Source organism: Mobula hypostoma, chromosome 25 (genome assembly GCF_963921235.1).
Source record: "Mobula hypostoma chromosome 25, sMobHyp1.1, whole genome shotgun sequence".
Taxonomy (NCBI): domain Eukaryota; kingdom Metazoa; phylum Chordata; class Chondrichthyes; order Myliobatiformes; family Myliobatidae; genus Mobula; species Mobula hypostoma.
In genome coordinates, this window is record NC_086121.1 from 5,475,950 (window position 1) to 5,491,690 (window position 15,741).

Below are 15,741 nucleotides of genomic sequence, written 5' to 3' on the forward strand. Positions count from 1 at the left end.
CTGCTGGGCACAGCACAGGAACAGGCCCTTCAGCCCACAGTGTGAATGCTGACCGCCTGCCCGTGGTCTCTCCCTCCCTCTCTCACCATAAATGCTACTTACCTGTGGATCATACTTTTCCACCGTTGCCAAGTGTGAGGAGCTGTCGTAACCACCCACGGCGTAGAGGTTCCCATCTGGAAGGACAGCACAATCAATATGATGAGACAAGAGATTCTGCAGATGTTGGAAATTCAGAGCAGAACAGAAAAAATAAGATGCTCAAGGTTGGGCGGCGTCTATGGAAACGTCTTCAGCCGAGACCCTTCACTAGGATGTAGGATTGCTTTAAATTTAGTCACCCTGAAAACTGACACATTCCATACCGAGGAGTAACCGGGGGAGACAAGAGATCGCAGATGCTGGGATCTGGAATGAAACACAAGATGCCAGTGGAACACAGTCGGACCAGACGCCCAGCATCGGCAGGATCTCTGAGTCCTCAAACAATAGTTCAAGCCTAACAGGGGGAGTGGAGGAGGGGGGAGGAGAGGAGGGAGGAGGAGGGAGAGTGGAGGGGGAAGGGGAAGAGGAAGAGAGGAACAGGGAGGAGGGGGAAGGGGAGGAGGGGAGGAGAAGGAGAGGGGGAGGGGGAGGGGTGGAAGGGAAGGGGAGAGGTAGGGAAGGAGCGGGATGAGGGGGAGGAGCCAGGTGAGGGGGGAGTAGAGGAAGATCCCACCTAATGTTGCAATTCTGACGTATCGTCTCCTGGTGTTCATTGCGGCCACAGACGACCAGGATCCTGTGAGTGGGTCAAACCTCTCTGCGCTGTTGATACAAGAACAGGAGGAGGCATGTGTTATTACCAGCTATCAACATTACTCTGCTATGCTCCTGAAGACGTACACGCACTTTCTTAGGTACATCTGTACTCCTGCTTGTTAATACAAATATCTAAACAGCCAATCATGTGGCAGCAACTTAATGCAGTAAAGCATGCAGACATGGTCAAGAGGTTCAGTTGTTGTTCAGACCAAACATCAGAATGGGGAAGAAATGTGGCCTAAGTGACTTTGATTGTGGAATGATTGTTGGTGCCCTGATGGGGTGGTTTGAGTAGCTCAGAAACTGATGACCTCCTGGGATTTTCCTGCATGTTAGAGTTTACAGAAGACTGTGTGAAAAGCAAAAAAGGCCCAGTGAATGGCAGTTCTGTGGGTGAAAATGCCTTCTTAATGAGAGAGGTCAGAGGAGAATGGCCAGACTAGTTCCAGCTGACGGAGGCGACAGTAACATAAATAACCACACGTTACAACGGCAGTGTGCAGAAGAGCATCTCTGAATCCACATCGAACCTTGAAGTGGATAGACTACAGCAGCAGAAAACCACATACACACACTCACTGCTCACTTTATTAGGTACAGGAGGTGGCCCATAAAGTGGCCACAGAGTGTGTGTTTCAGGGAGTGAAGGTGGAAACACAGGAGTCTGACATTAAACACCATCGGGAGGCAGGGATTCCCAACCTCTTTTATGTTGTAGGCCCTAAGCATTAACCAAGGGGTCTGTCGACCCAGGTTGGGAACCCTGAACAGGTTCCTAAATTGCCTGAGGAGTTCCTTCTCCCTAAGAGCGTGGTGTAGACGGTTGAGCCCCTGCCTCACAATGTCAGAGGCCCATCTTCAGTCCTGACCTCCAATGCTGCCTGTGTGGCGTTTGCATGCTCCCCTTGTTAGCGTATGGGTGTGCTGCTTTCCTCCCACATCTCAACAACATGTTTTGGCAGGGTAATTGCCCACTGTAAATTGAGTATACGGTCTGGGAAGAGGTGATGGGAATGCGGGCAGAATAAAACAGGACTGGCGTCAATGGATGTTTGATAATTCCTGTGCATTCACAGTGCTGGAGGACCTGCGTCCTAGTGGTATCTCTAACCATTCCACACAGAATCTGCCACAGGGGTGTTGTCGCAGGACAGCAGCATCCGTCATCAAGGACCCACATCATCTAAACCATGTTCTCTTCTCACTGCTGCCATTGGGAAGGAGGTACAGGAACCTCAGAATTCACACTACCAGGTTCAGGAACTGTTATTACCTCTCAGCCCTCAGGCTCTTGATCCGAAGGGGATAACTTCACTCAACTTAACTAACTGTTCTGACAACCTATGGAGCATTTACAAGGACTCTTCATTTCACTGTCTTAATATTTATTGCTTTATTTCTTATTTTTTCTTTTTGTACTTGCACAGATTATTGTACTTCGTACATTGGTTGCTTGTCCGCCTTGTGTATGTTTTTTCATTGATTCAATTCTGTTTCTTGGATTTACTGTGAATGCCTACAAGAAAATGAACCTCGGAGTTGTATATGGTGACATAAATGTACTTGGTGATGATAAATTTACTTTGAGTTTTGGTAGTTAGCGCCTACAGACGTACTGCGGAGACCATACTGACTGGTTGCATCACCGTCTGGCATGGAGGGGCCATCGCTGCAGAAATTTGTAAACGCTACCAGCTCCATCACGGGCACTGGCCTCCGCAGCAACAAGGGCATCTTCAAAAGGCGATGCCTCAGAAAGGCTACATCCATCCTTAAGAACCCCCATCAACCACCCCACTTCTCTGTGTGTCTGTATTTTTTTTTAGATTATGAAGACACGCAGTCCTCTTTTATTGTCATTTAGTAATGCATGCATTAAGAAATTATACATTATTTCCTCCGGTGTGATATCACAGGAACACAGGACAAACCAAGACTGAAAAAACTAACAAAACCACATAATTATAACATATAATTACAACAGTGCAACAATACCATAACTTGAGGAAAAAGTCCATGAGCACAGTAAAAAGTTCAAAGTCTCTCAAATGTCCCACATCTCACGCAGACGGGAGAAGGAAGAAAAACTCTCCCAGCCATGCCCGACCACAGTCCGAATCTGAGTCATCCGAAAACTTCGAGCCTCCGATCAGCTCTCCGACACGGAGTATCGAGCACCATCTCTGTCCGAACGATTCGACCTCAATCTCGGTCACCAACAGCAGGCAAAGCCGGGGATTTTGAGGCCTTTCCTCCGGAAGATTCCCGACCACGCAGTAACGACAGCAGCGAACTGGCGTTTCAGAAATTTCTCCAGATGTTCCTCTGTGCTTTCATGTCCATCTCCATCAAATCAGAATTGTCCACGGCCCCTATTTAACGGATACGATATCATTTTTCACCGGACGGGCTGCGCACGCGTGGCGTGCTGCTCTCTCTCTCCTCCTTATTTATTTATATATCAATTAAATAAATTTATTAGAGACGCTTGCTTGTTACTGCAATTCTCTAATCAGCCAATAATGTGGCAGCAAAGCACTGTACAAAATATGCAGACATTACACACAATGTGCTGGAGGAACTCAGCAGGTTAGGCAACGGGCAAAGGCATCTACGGATGGGAATAAACAAGCAATGTTTCGGGCCAAGACCCCTCATCAGGAGCAGTCAAAGGTCAGTTGTATATACATATTATCATTTATGGTATATTTTACAACATATCAGTGATAATAAACCTAATTCTAATTCTGGATGTAAAAAAAAAATCAGAAAATGTACAACTCTTACGTAAAAATTACAACAAGGCTCTTGCAAATACCTGTTTAAACACGACGCACCATCGTAGCCGCCCACAGCATAGAGCAAGCCGTGCAGTACCGCCACACCAAGACAGCTCCGCCTGGTCCCCATGGCTACCTCTGGCTGCCAGGAATTGGTGACGGGATCATAGGATTCAACAGTCGACAGGTCGGAAGTGCCGTCGTACCTGGGTGAAGAGAGGTCAGCGAAGGGAATCTGTCAAAACTGCACGGGAGTTAGAGCCCTTTACGCTGGCACCCTGCTCATCAGGCAGAATGCAGCCTGTTCACGATGGTTTCCCTGTGCCTTTACAAGGCACTGGCCAGACCACACTTGGCAGTATTGAGAGCAGATTTAGGCCTCCTATCTAAGAAAGCATGTATTGGCATTGGAGGAGGTTCACGAGAATGAACCCAGAAATGAAAGGGTTAACATATGAGGAGTGTTTAAAGGCTGTGGGCCAGTACTCACTGGAGTTTTGAAGAATGGCGGGGGGGATCTCATTGAGACCTATCAAATAATGAAAGGCCTCGATAAAGTGGACATGGAGATGATATTTCCAATAGTGGGGGACTCTTGGACAAGAGGACACAGGCTCAGTATAGACGGACGTCACTTCTGAAGAAAGGTGAGGAAGACTTTCTTTAGCCAGAGGGCGGAATTCATTGCAACAGACAGCTGTGGAGGACAAGTCATTGGTTATATTTAAAGCGGAGTTGATAGGTTCTTGATTACTAAGAACGTCAAAGATTAGATAGATAGATAGATAGATATACTTTATTGATCCCGAGAGAAATTGGGTTTCGTTACAGCTGCACCAACCAAGAATAGAGCATAAATATAGCAATACAAAAACCACAAACAATCAAACAACATTATGAAAACTATGCCAGATGGAAATAAGTCCAGGACCAGCCTATTGGCTCAGGGTGTCTGACCCTCCACGGGGGGAGAAGGCAGGAAATTGGAGTCAAAAGGGATAACAAACCAGCCATGATGGAATGATGGAGCAGACCTCATGGGCCAAATGGCCTTATTCTGCTCTAGTGTCTAATGGTCTTACGATCTTATGGGTAATGGAAGAGGGTTGATAATTTGCCCTGGGAGTCATTCCTCCCTGCAGAGCATGGTGGCAGAGAGGTGCAGCTGGTAGGACCAGAGACCTGGGTTTGATCCTCACCTCTGGCGCTATTTGTGTGGAGTTTTTAAGTCCTGCTTTACAGTTTACACATACGATAACAAATTGAATTAAACAGTAACAAGTTCTGTATATTTCTTCACCAATGAATTTTGTAGTGAGAGTACCAGACTCTACCCAATACATCACGGCATATCCCTTCCCACCATCGCTGGTATCTGCAGGAAGCTATGCCTCAGGAAGGCAACATCCCTGTCAACTAGGCCATGACAGTAGTAGTATTCTAAAGACAGGATGACACAACCGTGGCTGACAAGGGAAGTCAAAGATAGCATAAAAGCTCAAGAGAGGGCATATACTGTAATACGGCAAGAATTAGTGGGAAGGTAGAGGATTGGGAAGCTTTTAAAAACCAACAGACGACAACTTTAAAAAAACATAAAGCGAGAAAAGATGACATACGAAGGTAAGATAGCCAATAATATACAAGAAGATACAAAAAGTTTTTTTCAAATACATAAAGAGTAAAAGAGAGACAAGAGTGGACCACTGGAAAATTACATTGCAGAGACAGTAAAAGGGGACAAAGAAATGGCTGAGAAACTGAATAAGCATTTTGCTTCACTTTTCACTGTGGAAAACACTAAAGAAATGCTAGAAATGTGAGTATCGGGGGACAGAAGGTAGATAAGTCACCTGGACCAGATGGACTACACCCCAGATTCTGAAAAAGGTAGCTGAAGAGGTTGTGGAGGCATTAGTAATGATTTTTCAAGAATCACTCGATTATGGTATGGTTTCTGAGGACTGGGAAATTGCAAACATCACTCCACTTTTTATGAAGGGAAGAAAGCAGAAGAAAGTAAATTATAGCCCAGTTAGCCTATTATTAAGGATTAGCTGGTCAGTGGTGTAGTGGCATCCGCACCAGACTTCGAGGCGAGTGGTCCTGGGTTCAAATCCGGCCGGCTCCTTGTACGTTTTCCATCCGTGCTGGGTTGAGTGTCAAGCTAGCAACTCAGTCGCATTTAAAAAAAACACAATTGCTCAAGAAACAGCAATTGCTGCCCAATATGCCACGTGGTGTGGAAAGGAACAACATTATTAAGGTTGTGTTTCAGGATACTTGGAGGCACGTGATAAAATAGGCCAAAGGGGAAATCTTACCTGACAAATATGTTGGAACTCTTTGAGAATATAACAGGCAGGATAGACAAAGGAGAGTCAGTGGATGTTGTTTATTTGGATTTTCAGAGGACCTTTGACAAGGAGCCACACAAGAGGCTGTTTAACAGGATAAGAGCCCATGGTATTACCTGAAAGGTATTAGCATAGAGAGAAGATTGGCTGACTGGCAGGAGGTAAACAGTGGGAATAAAAGGAGCATTGTCTGGTTGGCTGCCAGTGGCTGGTGGTGTTCCACGGGAGTCAGTGTTGGGACTGATTCTTTACATGTTATAAAGTATGTCAATTATTTGGATGATGGAATTGATAGTTTTGTACCCACGTTTGTGGACAATATGAAGGCAGGTGAAGAAGCAGCTAGCACTGAGGAAGCAGGGTGTCTGCAGAAGGACTTGACAGATTGGGGGAATGGGCACGAAAGCAGCAGATGGAATATAATGTAGGGAAGGGCATGGTCATGCACTTTGGTAGAAGGAATAAGGTGTAGACTATTATGCAAATGAGGAGAAAATTCAAAATTCAGAGGTGAAGATGGGACTTGGGAGCCCTCATGCAGGATTTCCTAAAGGTTAACTTGCAGGCTGAGTCAGTGATAAGGATGGCAAATGCAATGTTATCATTTATTTCAAGAAGACTAGAATACAAAATCAAGGATGTTATGCTGAGGCTTTACAAGTCATTGGTCATACTTCATTTAGAATACTGTAAGCAGATTTGGGTGCTTTATCAAAGAAAAGACATGCAGTAATTGGAGAGGGTCCAGAGGAGATTCACGACAATAATCCTGGGAGTGAAAGGATTAAAATACGAGGATCATTTAATGGCTCTGGGCCTGTATTCTCTGGAGTTTAGAAGAATAAAGGAGGATCTCAATGAAACCTATTGAATATTGGAAGGCCTAGATAGAGTGGAAGTGAAGACGATGTTTCCTATAGTGGGGAACAGAGGGCACAGCCTCAGAATTGAGGGACATCCATTTAGAACAGAGATGAGGAAAAATTCCTTTACCAAGAGGTTGGTGAATCTGCGGAATTCATTACCACAGGTGGTTGTGCAGGCCAAGTCATTGGGTGTTTTTAAGGTGGAGATTGATAGATTCTTGATTAATCAGGGCATCAAAGATTAAGGGGAGAAGGCAGGAGAATGGGTTTGAGAAGGATTATGCATCAGCCATAATGGAATGGTTGAGCAGATTCAATGCGCCAACTGGCCTAATTCTGCTCCTATATCTTAATGTCTAAGCTGACAGGAAAGTGGCAGTAACTCCAATAACCACTTGTTACAAAAGCAGTGTGCAGAAGAGCATCTCTGAACGCACAACACATTGAATCTTGAAGTGGATGAGCTATGGCAGCAGAAGACCACAGCAGGTTCCACTCCTGTACCTAATAAGGTGGCAACTGAGTATGTTTTAAATGTATTCACAGGCTCTGTCCTCATCACCCACTGAGGAAGAGTTATAATGACTCATCACCCTGAAAGAGAAAAAAACTTACTTATCTCTGTCTTGAATGGGCAACCACTTAAAACAGTGACCACTGTTCTGGATTCTCACACAAGAGGGAACCAGCCTGTCCAGGAACCCAGGCCCTGGGCTGCGTCCACACCCTGCAAGCTGTTTCTGTGATTCCTTACCCCCCTACTGCGTACAGTCCGTTGCCGATCGCAGCCACACCAACCCGTGCTCGTCGCGTTGACATCGAGGCCACCATGTGCCACCGGTCTGTCCTGGTGTCGTACGCTTCACAGTCTCCATGGATGGCAAACAGGCTGCCGCCACCTGCAAACAGAGACAACGCTCCTATAGTTAACAAGATCCCCACTTGCCCCCAGTGTCCAACACCGCTCCAGTGACAAGAGGTGTGGTGCCAATAGGTGTCAGTCAGTTGTGCAGCAGAGAAACAGGTCCTCCAACCCATCCAATCTGGCCAAGGCACCTTCCTGGGGTAGTCCCATTTTGGTGCCACTGTAGTGTAGCCGTTAGCATGACATTACTACATCTCGGGGCATCAGAGTTCGGAATTCAATTCCGACAACTCCTGTAAGCAAGTTTGTATTTTCCTTCCTGAAGATTTCCTCTGAGTGCTCTGGTTTCCTCCCACTGTCCAATGATGTACCGGTTAGTAGGTTGATTGGTCATTGTAAATTGCCCCATGATTAGGCTAAGTTGCTGGCGGGTCAGGTTGCTGGTTGGTGTGGCTTGAAGGGACGGAGGGACTGTTCCGTGCTTTATCTCTAAATAAAATAATAAATAAACATCTCTCCATTTATATATCGTCCAAATCCCTTTTAAATGTAACTGTGCCTGCCTCCTTAGGTTGTTAATGCAATGGTGCATTTCACAGTATTTTTTGATGGAAGTATTCGCCACCATCATGGTTTCCCGGACCCTAACACTCACCCGATATACATGTCAAATATAAATCTGAAACTGGATCAGCCTCAGCATCTGGTAGCTCATTCCAAACTCCCACCACTTCCCACTGTTTGAGAAACCTTTCCCTCGGGCCCCCTTTAAATTTTTCTCTTCTCACTTTCAGCATTTGCCTTCTAATTTTAGATTCCCTATACTTGGAAAAAAGGTTGTGTTTATTCACCATGTCTAACACCCCTCATGGTTTTATAAAACTCTCTATGGTGTCAATGTCCTTTGCTCCGGGGAAGACAGTCCCATCCTATCCAGCCTCTCCTTCTAACAGAAGCCCTCCAGTCCCAGCAGCATCCTTGTGAATCTTTTCTACACCCTCCAGCTTAATTCATACAGAGTTATGCAGTAATGCAGTAGGGAAAGAGGCCCTTTGGCCCATCTGGTCAATGCTGATCAGGATGCCCATCTAAGCTGGTCCCATTTGCCCACATTTGGCCCAAACCTTTCCTATCCATGTACCTGTCCAAGTACCTTTTAAATGTTTTTGTAGCTGCCTCAATTATTTTCTCTGGCAGCTTATTCCATACACACACCACCCTCCATGTGCAGAAGTTACCTCTAGATCCCTTTTAAATTTTTCCCCTTTCACCTTCAACCTATGACCTCTAGTTGCTGATTCCCCAAAAGACCCGGTGGGGGTCGGGGTGGTGACACGGTAATGTAGTGTTTAGTGCATCGCTTTACAACACCAGCCAGCGATCAACGATCGGGGTTCAATTCCCACCCGGATTTCCTCCAGGTGCTCTGGTTTCCTCCCACTTTTTAAAGGCATACAGCATAAAGCAAGAGGAAGACAAAGACAAATGATGATGGAGACAGCAGCCGGAGAACTGGAAATGAATACCAATGAATTGATCCACTTGACCCGAAACAGGAGTGTGTGGGCCATGGCAGTCAAAGCTCAAACTGGGCATGGCACCTGATGATGATGATGATGATGATGATGGGTAGGGGTTAGAGAGTTGTGGGCATGCTATGTTGGTGCCAGAAGCATGTTGACTCTTGCGGGCTGCCCCCAGCACAATCCTTGCTGATTTGATTTGATTTGACTTAATGGGAAACAACACATTCCGCTGTATGTTTCAGTGTACATGTGACGCTAATCTTTTAGGACTGTGCATTTTCACTCACTTCCTGAAGAAGGGTCTCAGCCTGAAATGTCATCTGTTTATTCAGTTCCGTAGATGCTGCCTGACCATCTGGGTTTCTCCAGCATTTTGTCTGTGTTGCTTTGCATTTCCAGCACCTGCAGAATTTCTCATGTTGATCATTATTTCATACATCTCTATAAGACACGCCCTCATTCCCCTACACTCCACTACCCAACATCTCCTGATAACTCAGGACCTTGAATCCTGACAACATTCTTATAAATGGTCTTTACCTCCTCTGGAACGGTACACAGTACTCCAAAGCTGGCAAGTAGGCCAGTAACACACACAAAATGCTGGAGGAACTCAGCAGGTCAGGCAGCATCTATGGAGAGGAATAAACAGTCGAAGTTTCAGGCCGAGACCTTTCATCAGGACAAGTAGACCTGTAGGTGGATTGGCCAAGGAGCAACCAATTACGGTGATTTGAAAGATATTGGGGGGTGGGGCTTAAGGTCCCACGGACACTGTGGATAGGCTTTTTCCATTGAGAGTGGGGGAGATTCAAACAAGAGGACATGAGATGAGAGTTAAAGGGCAAAAGTTTAAGGGTAACATGAAGGGGAACTTTACTCAGAGAGTGGTAGCTGTGTGGAACAAACTTCCAGCAGAAGTGGTTGAGGCAGGTTCGATGTCATCGTTTAAAGTTAAATTGGATAGATATATGGACAGGAGAGGAATGGAGGGTTATGGGCTGAGTGCAGGTCGGTGGGACTAGGTGAGAGTAAGAATTCGTCATGGACTAGAAGGGCCGAGATGGCCTGTTTCCGTGCTGTAATTGTTATATGGTTATTATTGCTGAAACAGTGTGTGTGGGTTATTGCAAGATTGTCGTAGTCTCATTCTATCCAGCAGTACTGATAGGCAGAAAGAAGAAAGTAATTTGTTTTTAAAATATATTATTTTTCAGGGTCAAATACTACTGACCAGTGCAACATCTATTAATACTTTAAACTTTATTGTCGCCAAACAATTGATACTAGAACGTGTCATCTCATTGTCCTCTTTTATTCTTTATTTTTTTTATATTAACTTGTTAGTTTTTTTTCTTTTTGTATTTGCACAATTTGTTGTCTTTTGCACATTGGTTGTTTGTCCATCCTGTTGTGTGCAGGTATCCCATTATTTCTATTGTGTGTCATTGTATTTTCTGTGACTGCCCACAAGAAAATGAGTCTCAGGATGGTATGTGGTGACATACATGCATTTTGATGATAAATTTACTTTGAACTGTCTCTCACTGCCCTCGAGGTTTTGGTTAGGACTCCTGCGCTTGAACCACCATGGCCCTTACCTCAGCTGCTACAGTCCAACTGAGCGGACTTGGAGTTTACAGAAATCTCATTGATGTGTCTGGAGTCACGTATAAGTCGTGGCCAAGTAAGGACTGCAGATCTCTTCCACTGAACTTTGACAAAGTCCCACGTGACTTCCCTCCGTAGGGAGGTGAGTAACTGGGGGCGGCGGGGGGGGGGGGACTGAAGATAACAGATAGAAGAATCTGAGGGAGAATGAGAAAGAAAAATGATATTTCACTTGTTGAGTGGTGGGAGAGGGTGAGACTCTGAAAGAGTGGATGAAAGGTAAACTCTTTAAAAAGTCCTCAAGGAGCTCTTAAAGAACCCTGACTCTTTGGGCTGTGGAACTGGGCAGAAGAAACAACTAAAACCCCTTTGTAGCCAGCATAGATGGGCAGAATGGCATTCTTCTGCACCACAACTTTCCTGGCTAGTTACCACTAGAAGGGCTGCACACAGAAATGGGAGGCCTTTTCCTTACTGGGACGCATAGACTGCATTATATTCCCCGGCATCTCCACACACGGCACCTTGAACTTTAAGGGCTGCACCGGCAGCCTCGTGGTTAGGCAAAGAGATACCCAGTCTGGGGTCCGCAGACCCCTCGGTTATGGTTAGGGGTCCATGGCATAAAAAAGGGCTGGAGCCCCTGGGTTGATGGAATGCTTTACAGTGCCAGCAGTTGGGGTTCAATTCCTGCCACTGTTTGGACATTCCCCTTGTTTCCGGGTGCTTTGGTGTCCTCCCGCATTCCAAAGATGTACAGGCTAGTAGGTTAATTGGTCCAGATTCCAAACACCTATGGGTCGGGGTTAGTGAGTTGTAGTCATTCTATGTTGGCACTGGAAGCGCGGCAATATTTACGGGCTGCCCCCAGCACATCCTCGGGCCGCGTTGGTCATTGATGCAACTGACGCCTTTCACCTTATGTTGCAACGTACATGTGACAAATAAAGCTGAAATGTATCCTGAAATCTTTAAATATTTGAATCCTGGGATATTCAGATGTGTTGCCAAGAAGATTCTGGAACAACAGTTTCTCCACTAGCCAATGACAACAGAACCTGCGGATGAAACATTGGTGAAACAACAGCCTTTCCTCCAATTGCTACGTCATTTAAATTATTTCTGGGATAAGTAGAGGTGGGGATGACTAAGGTGAGATGAAATGTTCTTCACACAAAGTCTGTGAGTCTTTGCATTTCACTGTATGTTTCAACGTGCACTCAGAGGCCACTTTATTAGGTACATCTGCACACCTGCTCATTAATGCAGATATCTAAACAGTCAATCGTGTGGCAACAACTCAATGCATAAAAGCATACAGACATCGTCAAGAGGTTCAGTTGTTGTTCAGACCAAACATCAGAATGGGGGTGAAATGTGATCTAAGCAACTTTGACCATGTAACAATTGTTGGTGCCAGACGGGTGGTTTGAGCATCTCAAAACCTGCCGATCTCCTGGGATTTTCATGTACAACAGTCTCTGGAGTTTACAGAGAATGGTGCGAAAACCAAAAAAAACAGCCAGTTCTGTGGGTGAAAATACTTTATGAGACAGGTCAGAGGAGAATGGCCAAACTGGATCAAGCTGAGAGGAAGGTGACAGTAACTCAAATAACCACATATTACAAAAGTGGTGTGCATTACAACTGTGTTGGTGCGTGGCCAAGTGATTAAGGCGTTCGTCTAGTGATCTGAAGGTCGTTAGTTCGAGCCTTGGCTGAGGTAGCATGTGCATCCTTGAGCAAGGCACTTAACCACACATTGCTCTGTGACTATGGGTCCTAATGCCCTTCCCTTGGACAACATCGGTGGCATGGAGAGGGGAGACTAGCAGCATGGGCAACTGCTGGTCTTCCATACAACCTTGCCCAGGCCTGCACCCTGGAAACCTTCCAAGGTAAAAATCCATGGTCTCACGAGACTAACGGTGCCTATAAGTGCAGAAGAGTATCTCTGACTGCACAACACGTTGAATCTTGAAGTGGATGGGCTACAGCAGCAGAAGACCATGAACATGCATTTTATTAGATACAGGAGGTAGCTGATAAAGTGGCTCCTGATATGTGTATATGTGACAAATAAAACTTCTCTCTTTCTTTCTTTGTCTCAGGCATGGTAGGCCGAAGGGCTTGTTCCTGCACTGTACTGTTTCATGTTCTGCTCAGGGGAATTGGCACAAGGTTCTGTGGTTTAGAAGCAGAAAGGCAGCTCGACGAACATCATTTAGACACAAATCTAAATCTGGGTACATGAGGTCATTCAACACACATAAAAATTCCTGGTGAACTCAGCAGGCCAGGCAGCATCTATAGGAAGAGGTACAGTCGACATTTCGAGCTGAGGGTAAGACTTACTATCTCTTCTTTCAGTTAGTCCTGACGAGGAGTCTCGGCCCGAAACGTCGACTGTACCTCTTCCTAGAGATGCTGACTGGCCTGCTGCGTTCACCAGCAACTTTTATGTGTGTTGCTTGAATTTCCAGCATCTGCAGAATTCCTCGTGTTTACATGAGGTCATTCAATCAGCAGATCATAAACACAAGCGATTCTGCAGATGCTGGAAATCTGGGGCAACGCACACAAAATGCTGGAGGAACTCAGCAGGTCAGACAGCATCTATGCAGAGGTATACACAGTCGGCGTTTCAGGCTGAGACCCTTCATCAGGACTGGAAAGGACGGAAGTAGCCAGAATAAAAAGATGGGGGGGAGGGGAAGGAGGACCAGCTAGAAGGTGATAGGAGAAGGTGCGTGGGTGGGGGGAGGAGGATGAAGTAAGAAGCTGGGAGGTGACGTGTGGAAAAGAAGAAGGAATCTGACAGGAGAGGAGATGGGATCACAGTAGAAAGGGAAGGAGATGAGCAGGTGAGGTAAGAGGCCAGAGTTGTGAAATGAAGAAGATGGAAGTGGGGGGGATGGGGGGCAGGTGCGGAAGTGACCAGAAGTTGGAGAAATCGATGTTCATGCCATCAGGTTGGAGGCTACCTAGATGGAATAGGAGGTGTTGCTCCTCCAATGTGAGAGTGGCCTCATCACAACAGAAGAGGAGGCCACTCTCAGGTTTAATCAGCAGCTCTGTTTTTTAAAAAGCTGCTGGGAACCAGTCCCATAAAAGAGGGTTGTTACACCTCCTATTTCTGCCGCTCTGCAGACTGACAGCTAATTAATCTCTCCATTTCATCTCTTCCTCCCGTTGGCCGATTCACGTGAGTCACAATTATCCTTGCTTGCACGCTGCAGTAACTGTGAGCAGGCAGAGTGTTCACTTGCCCATGACATGTTCCCAACAGATACTGTGGCATCTGCAGGTACTTGTCTGAAGAGTAACCAGTTCCTCCATCTGGGAGCACCCATCACACTGTGTGCAGACAACAATAATGCACAAAGAGGAGAGGAAGCTGTTATAGCACGCTGTTTGCTCCTGTAGGGTTCTCAGTTATATTAGCCGGACTGTTAACTGTTAATCATTTATTACCAAAATAGCTTCTCACACTGTTAACTGCTGAGCAAGGGGTTCTCTGTAACAGCAATGTTTGGGTTATACTATGTGATAATGGAAATTGTATTCATTTGCTAGCTAATGGAAGTCATGTTATGTTATCTTGTATATGTGTGCTGAGTTGAGGAGCGTGGGCTTTTTCGGGAAGCGAGCAGAGAGGACGGATGTGCGGGAAATGTACAGCGGTTCCAGGGTGGCGGATACCGGACCTCGGGGGTTCGGATGGTGGTCGGAGTCTCGGAAGGACGTCGTGGATGGAATCGGAGGTGTGAGCTCCAACGTATTAAAATCTTATGTGCACAAGACTGATAAGATATTTATGTGGCGCCTTTTCTTTTAGTTGTTGTTACTAACCCATCACCAAAATTTGCTATAAAGTATAATTCTTCACTCGCACTTGGTATATTGTTTGATATTTGTGTCGTGGCTGATCATTGGGTGCCTCACACCATATCCGCACCAAAGCTTTTGCACTGTTTGGCAGGGTCGATGGCCATTCACCCTAGGCAAAGGGAGTCAGTTGGGGCAAAGGCCGTTACATTGTGGGGGCTCGTCCGGGATTTGAATTCTGTCCGATATGGGATAAGTCGCCCGGTTTAAATTAGAAGGGATGGACGCGGATAAGATTGAACTTTGGTGTGAGATCAAGGATCCCTGGTTACTCATGCCTGCGTGTTAAGTGGGGTGGATATATGTACCCCGGACGATGTGTTAATTCAATGTTTGAGTACGGTCAGAGCTATCAGTAAGGTTGAGGTTGCAAGCAGAAAGATTGGTAAAACAGGGGACTCAGCCTTTGTGCTGATACAGACTGGTGCTGACGTCAAGGAATTGGGACTGCCCCAGTCTATCGGTGACGTAGGTGAGGCGGGGCCATGGGGCGTACACGCTGTCACGGAGGAAGGGTCTGAAGATACACCACAGGAGCTGCCCGAAGCTGGGGGTGGGGATTTTAGAGAGCGGGTCCAATCGTTTTTGAGGGATGAAGGAAGGGAATGGTCAGATTTGGAGAATGTAATTAGTTCTCATTCCCTATGGAAGGGGGAGGGCTCTGAGTTGGCCTCAGCCATTAACTCTTTGGTGAACAGGGCGCTGGGTCCGCGACAGAAGTTAAGAATTTTTTGGGGAGGACCCCCATCCCCGATGGGGAAGAAGATTATGAGTCCTGGGTAGAACATACCTCTCAGTTGCTAGGTGAGTGGCAGTGTTCTGAGGAGGAGAAGGGGCAAAGATTGGGGGACAGTTTGAGAGGGGCGGCAGCTGAGGTGGTAAAAGGGGTGAGAGTTAACCAGCCCTTGGCTTCTTGGAAGGAGTGTCTAGTCGCCCTAGAGGAGGCGTCTGGGCTGATGGGAAGCACGGTGGAGCTTTTTGGGGGGGGGGTTCAGAATCTGCGTCAGGAGGAAGGGGAAAAGCTTTCTGAGTATCTTCTCCGAC

At 46.2% G+C, this 15,741-nt stretch overlaps 1 protein-coding gene across 1 annotated transcript in view; it reads right to left on the reverse strand.

Moving 5' to 3' along the window:
- Positions 1-15,741, reverse strand: part of klhl17 (kelch-like family member 17) — a 69,455-nt gene that overhangs the window by 17,567 nt on the left and 36,147 nt on the right. The window contains exons 9-12 of the mRNA XM_063032938.1: positions 7,562-7,706; positions 3,623-3,790; positions 719-807; positions 103-176 (exon numbers count right to left, since the gene is read on the reverse strand). Coding sequence (XP_062889008.1) covers positions 103-176; positions 719-807; positions 3,623-3,790; positions 7,562-7,706 — 476 coding nt within the window. The remainder of the gene's footprint in view (positions 1-102; positions 177-718; positions 808-3,622; positions 3,791-7,561; positions 7,707-15,741) is intronic.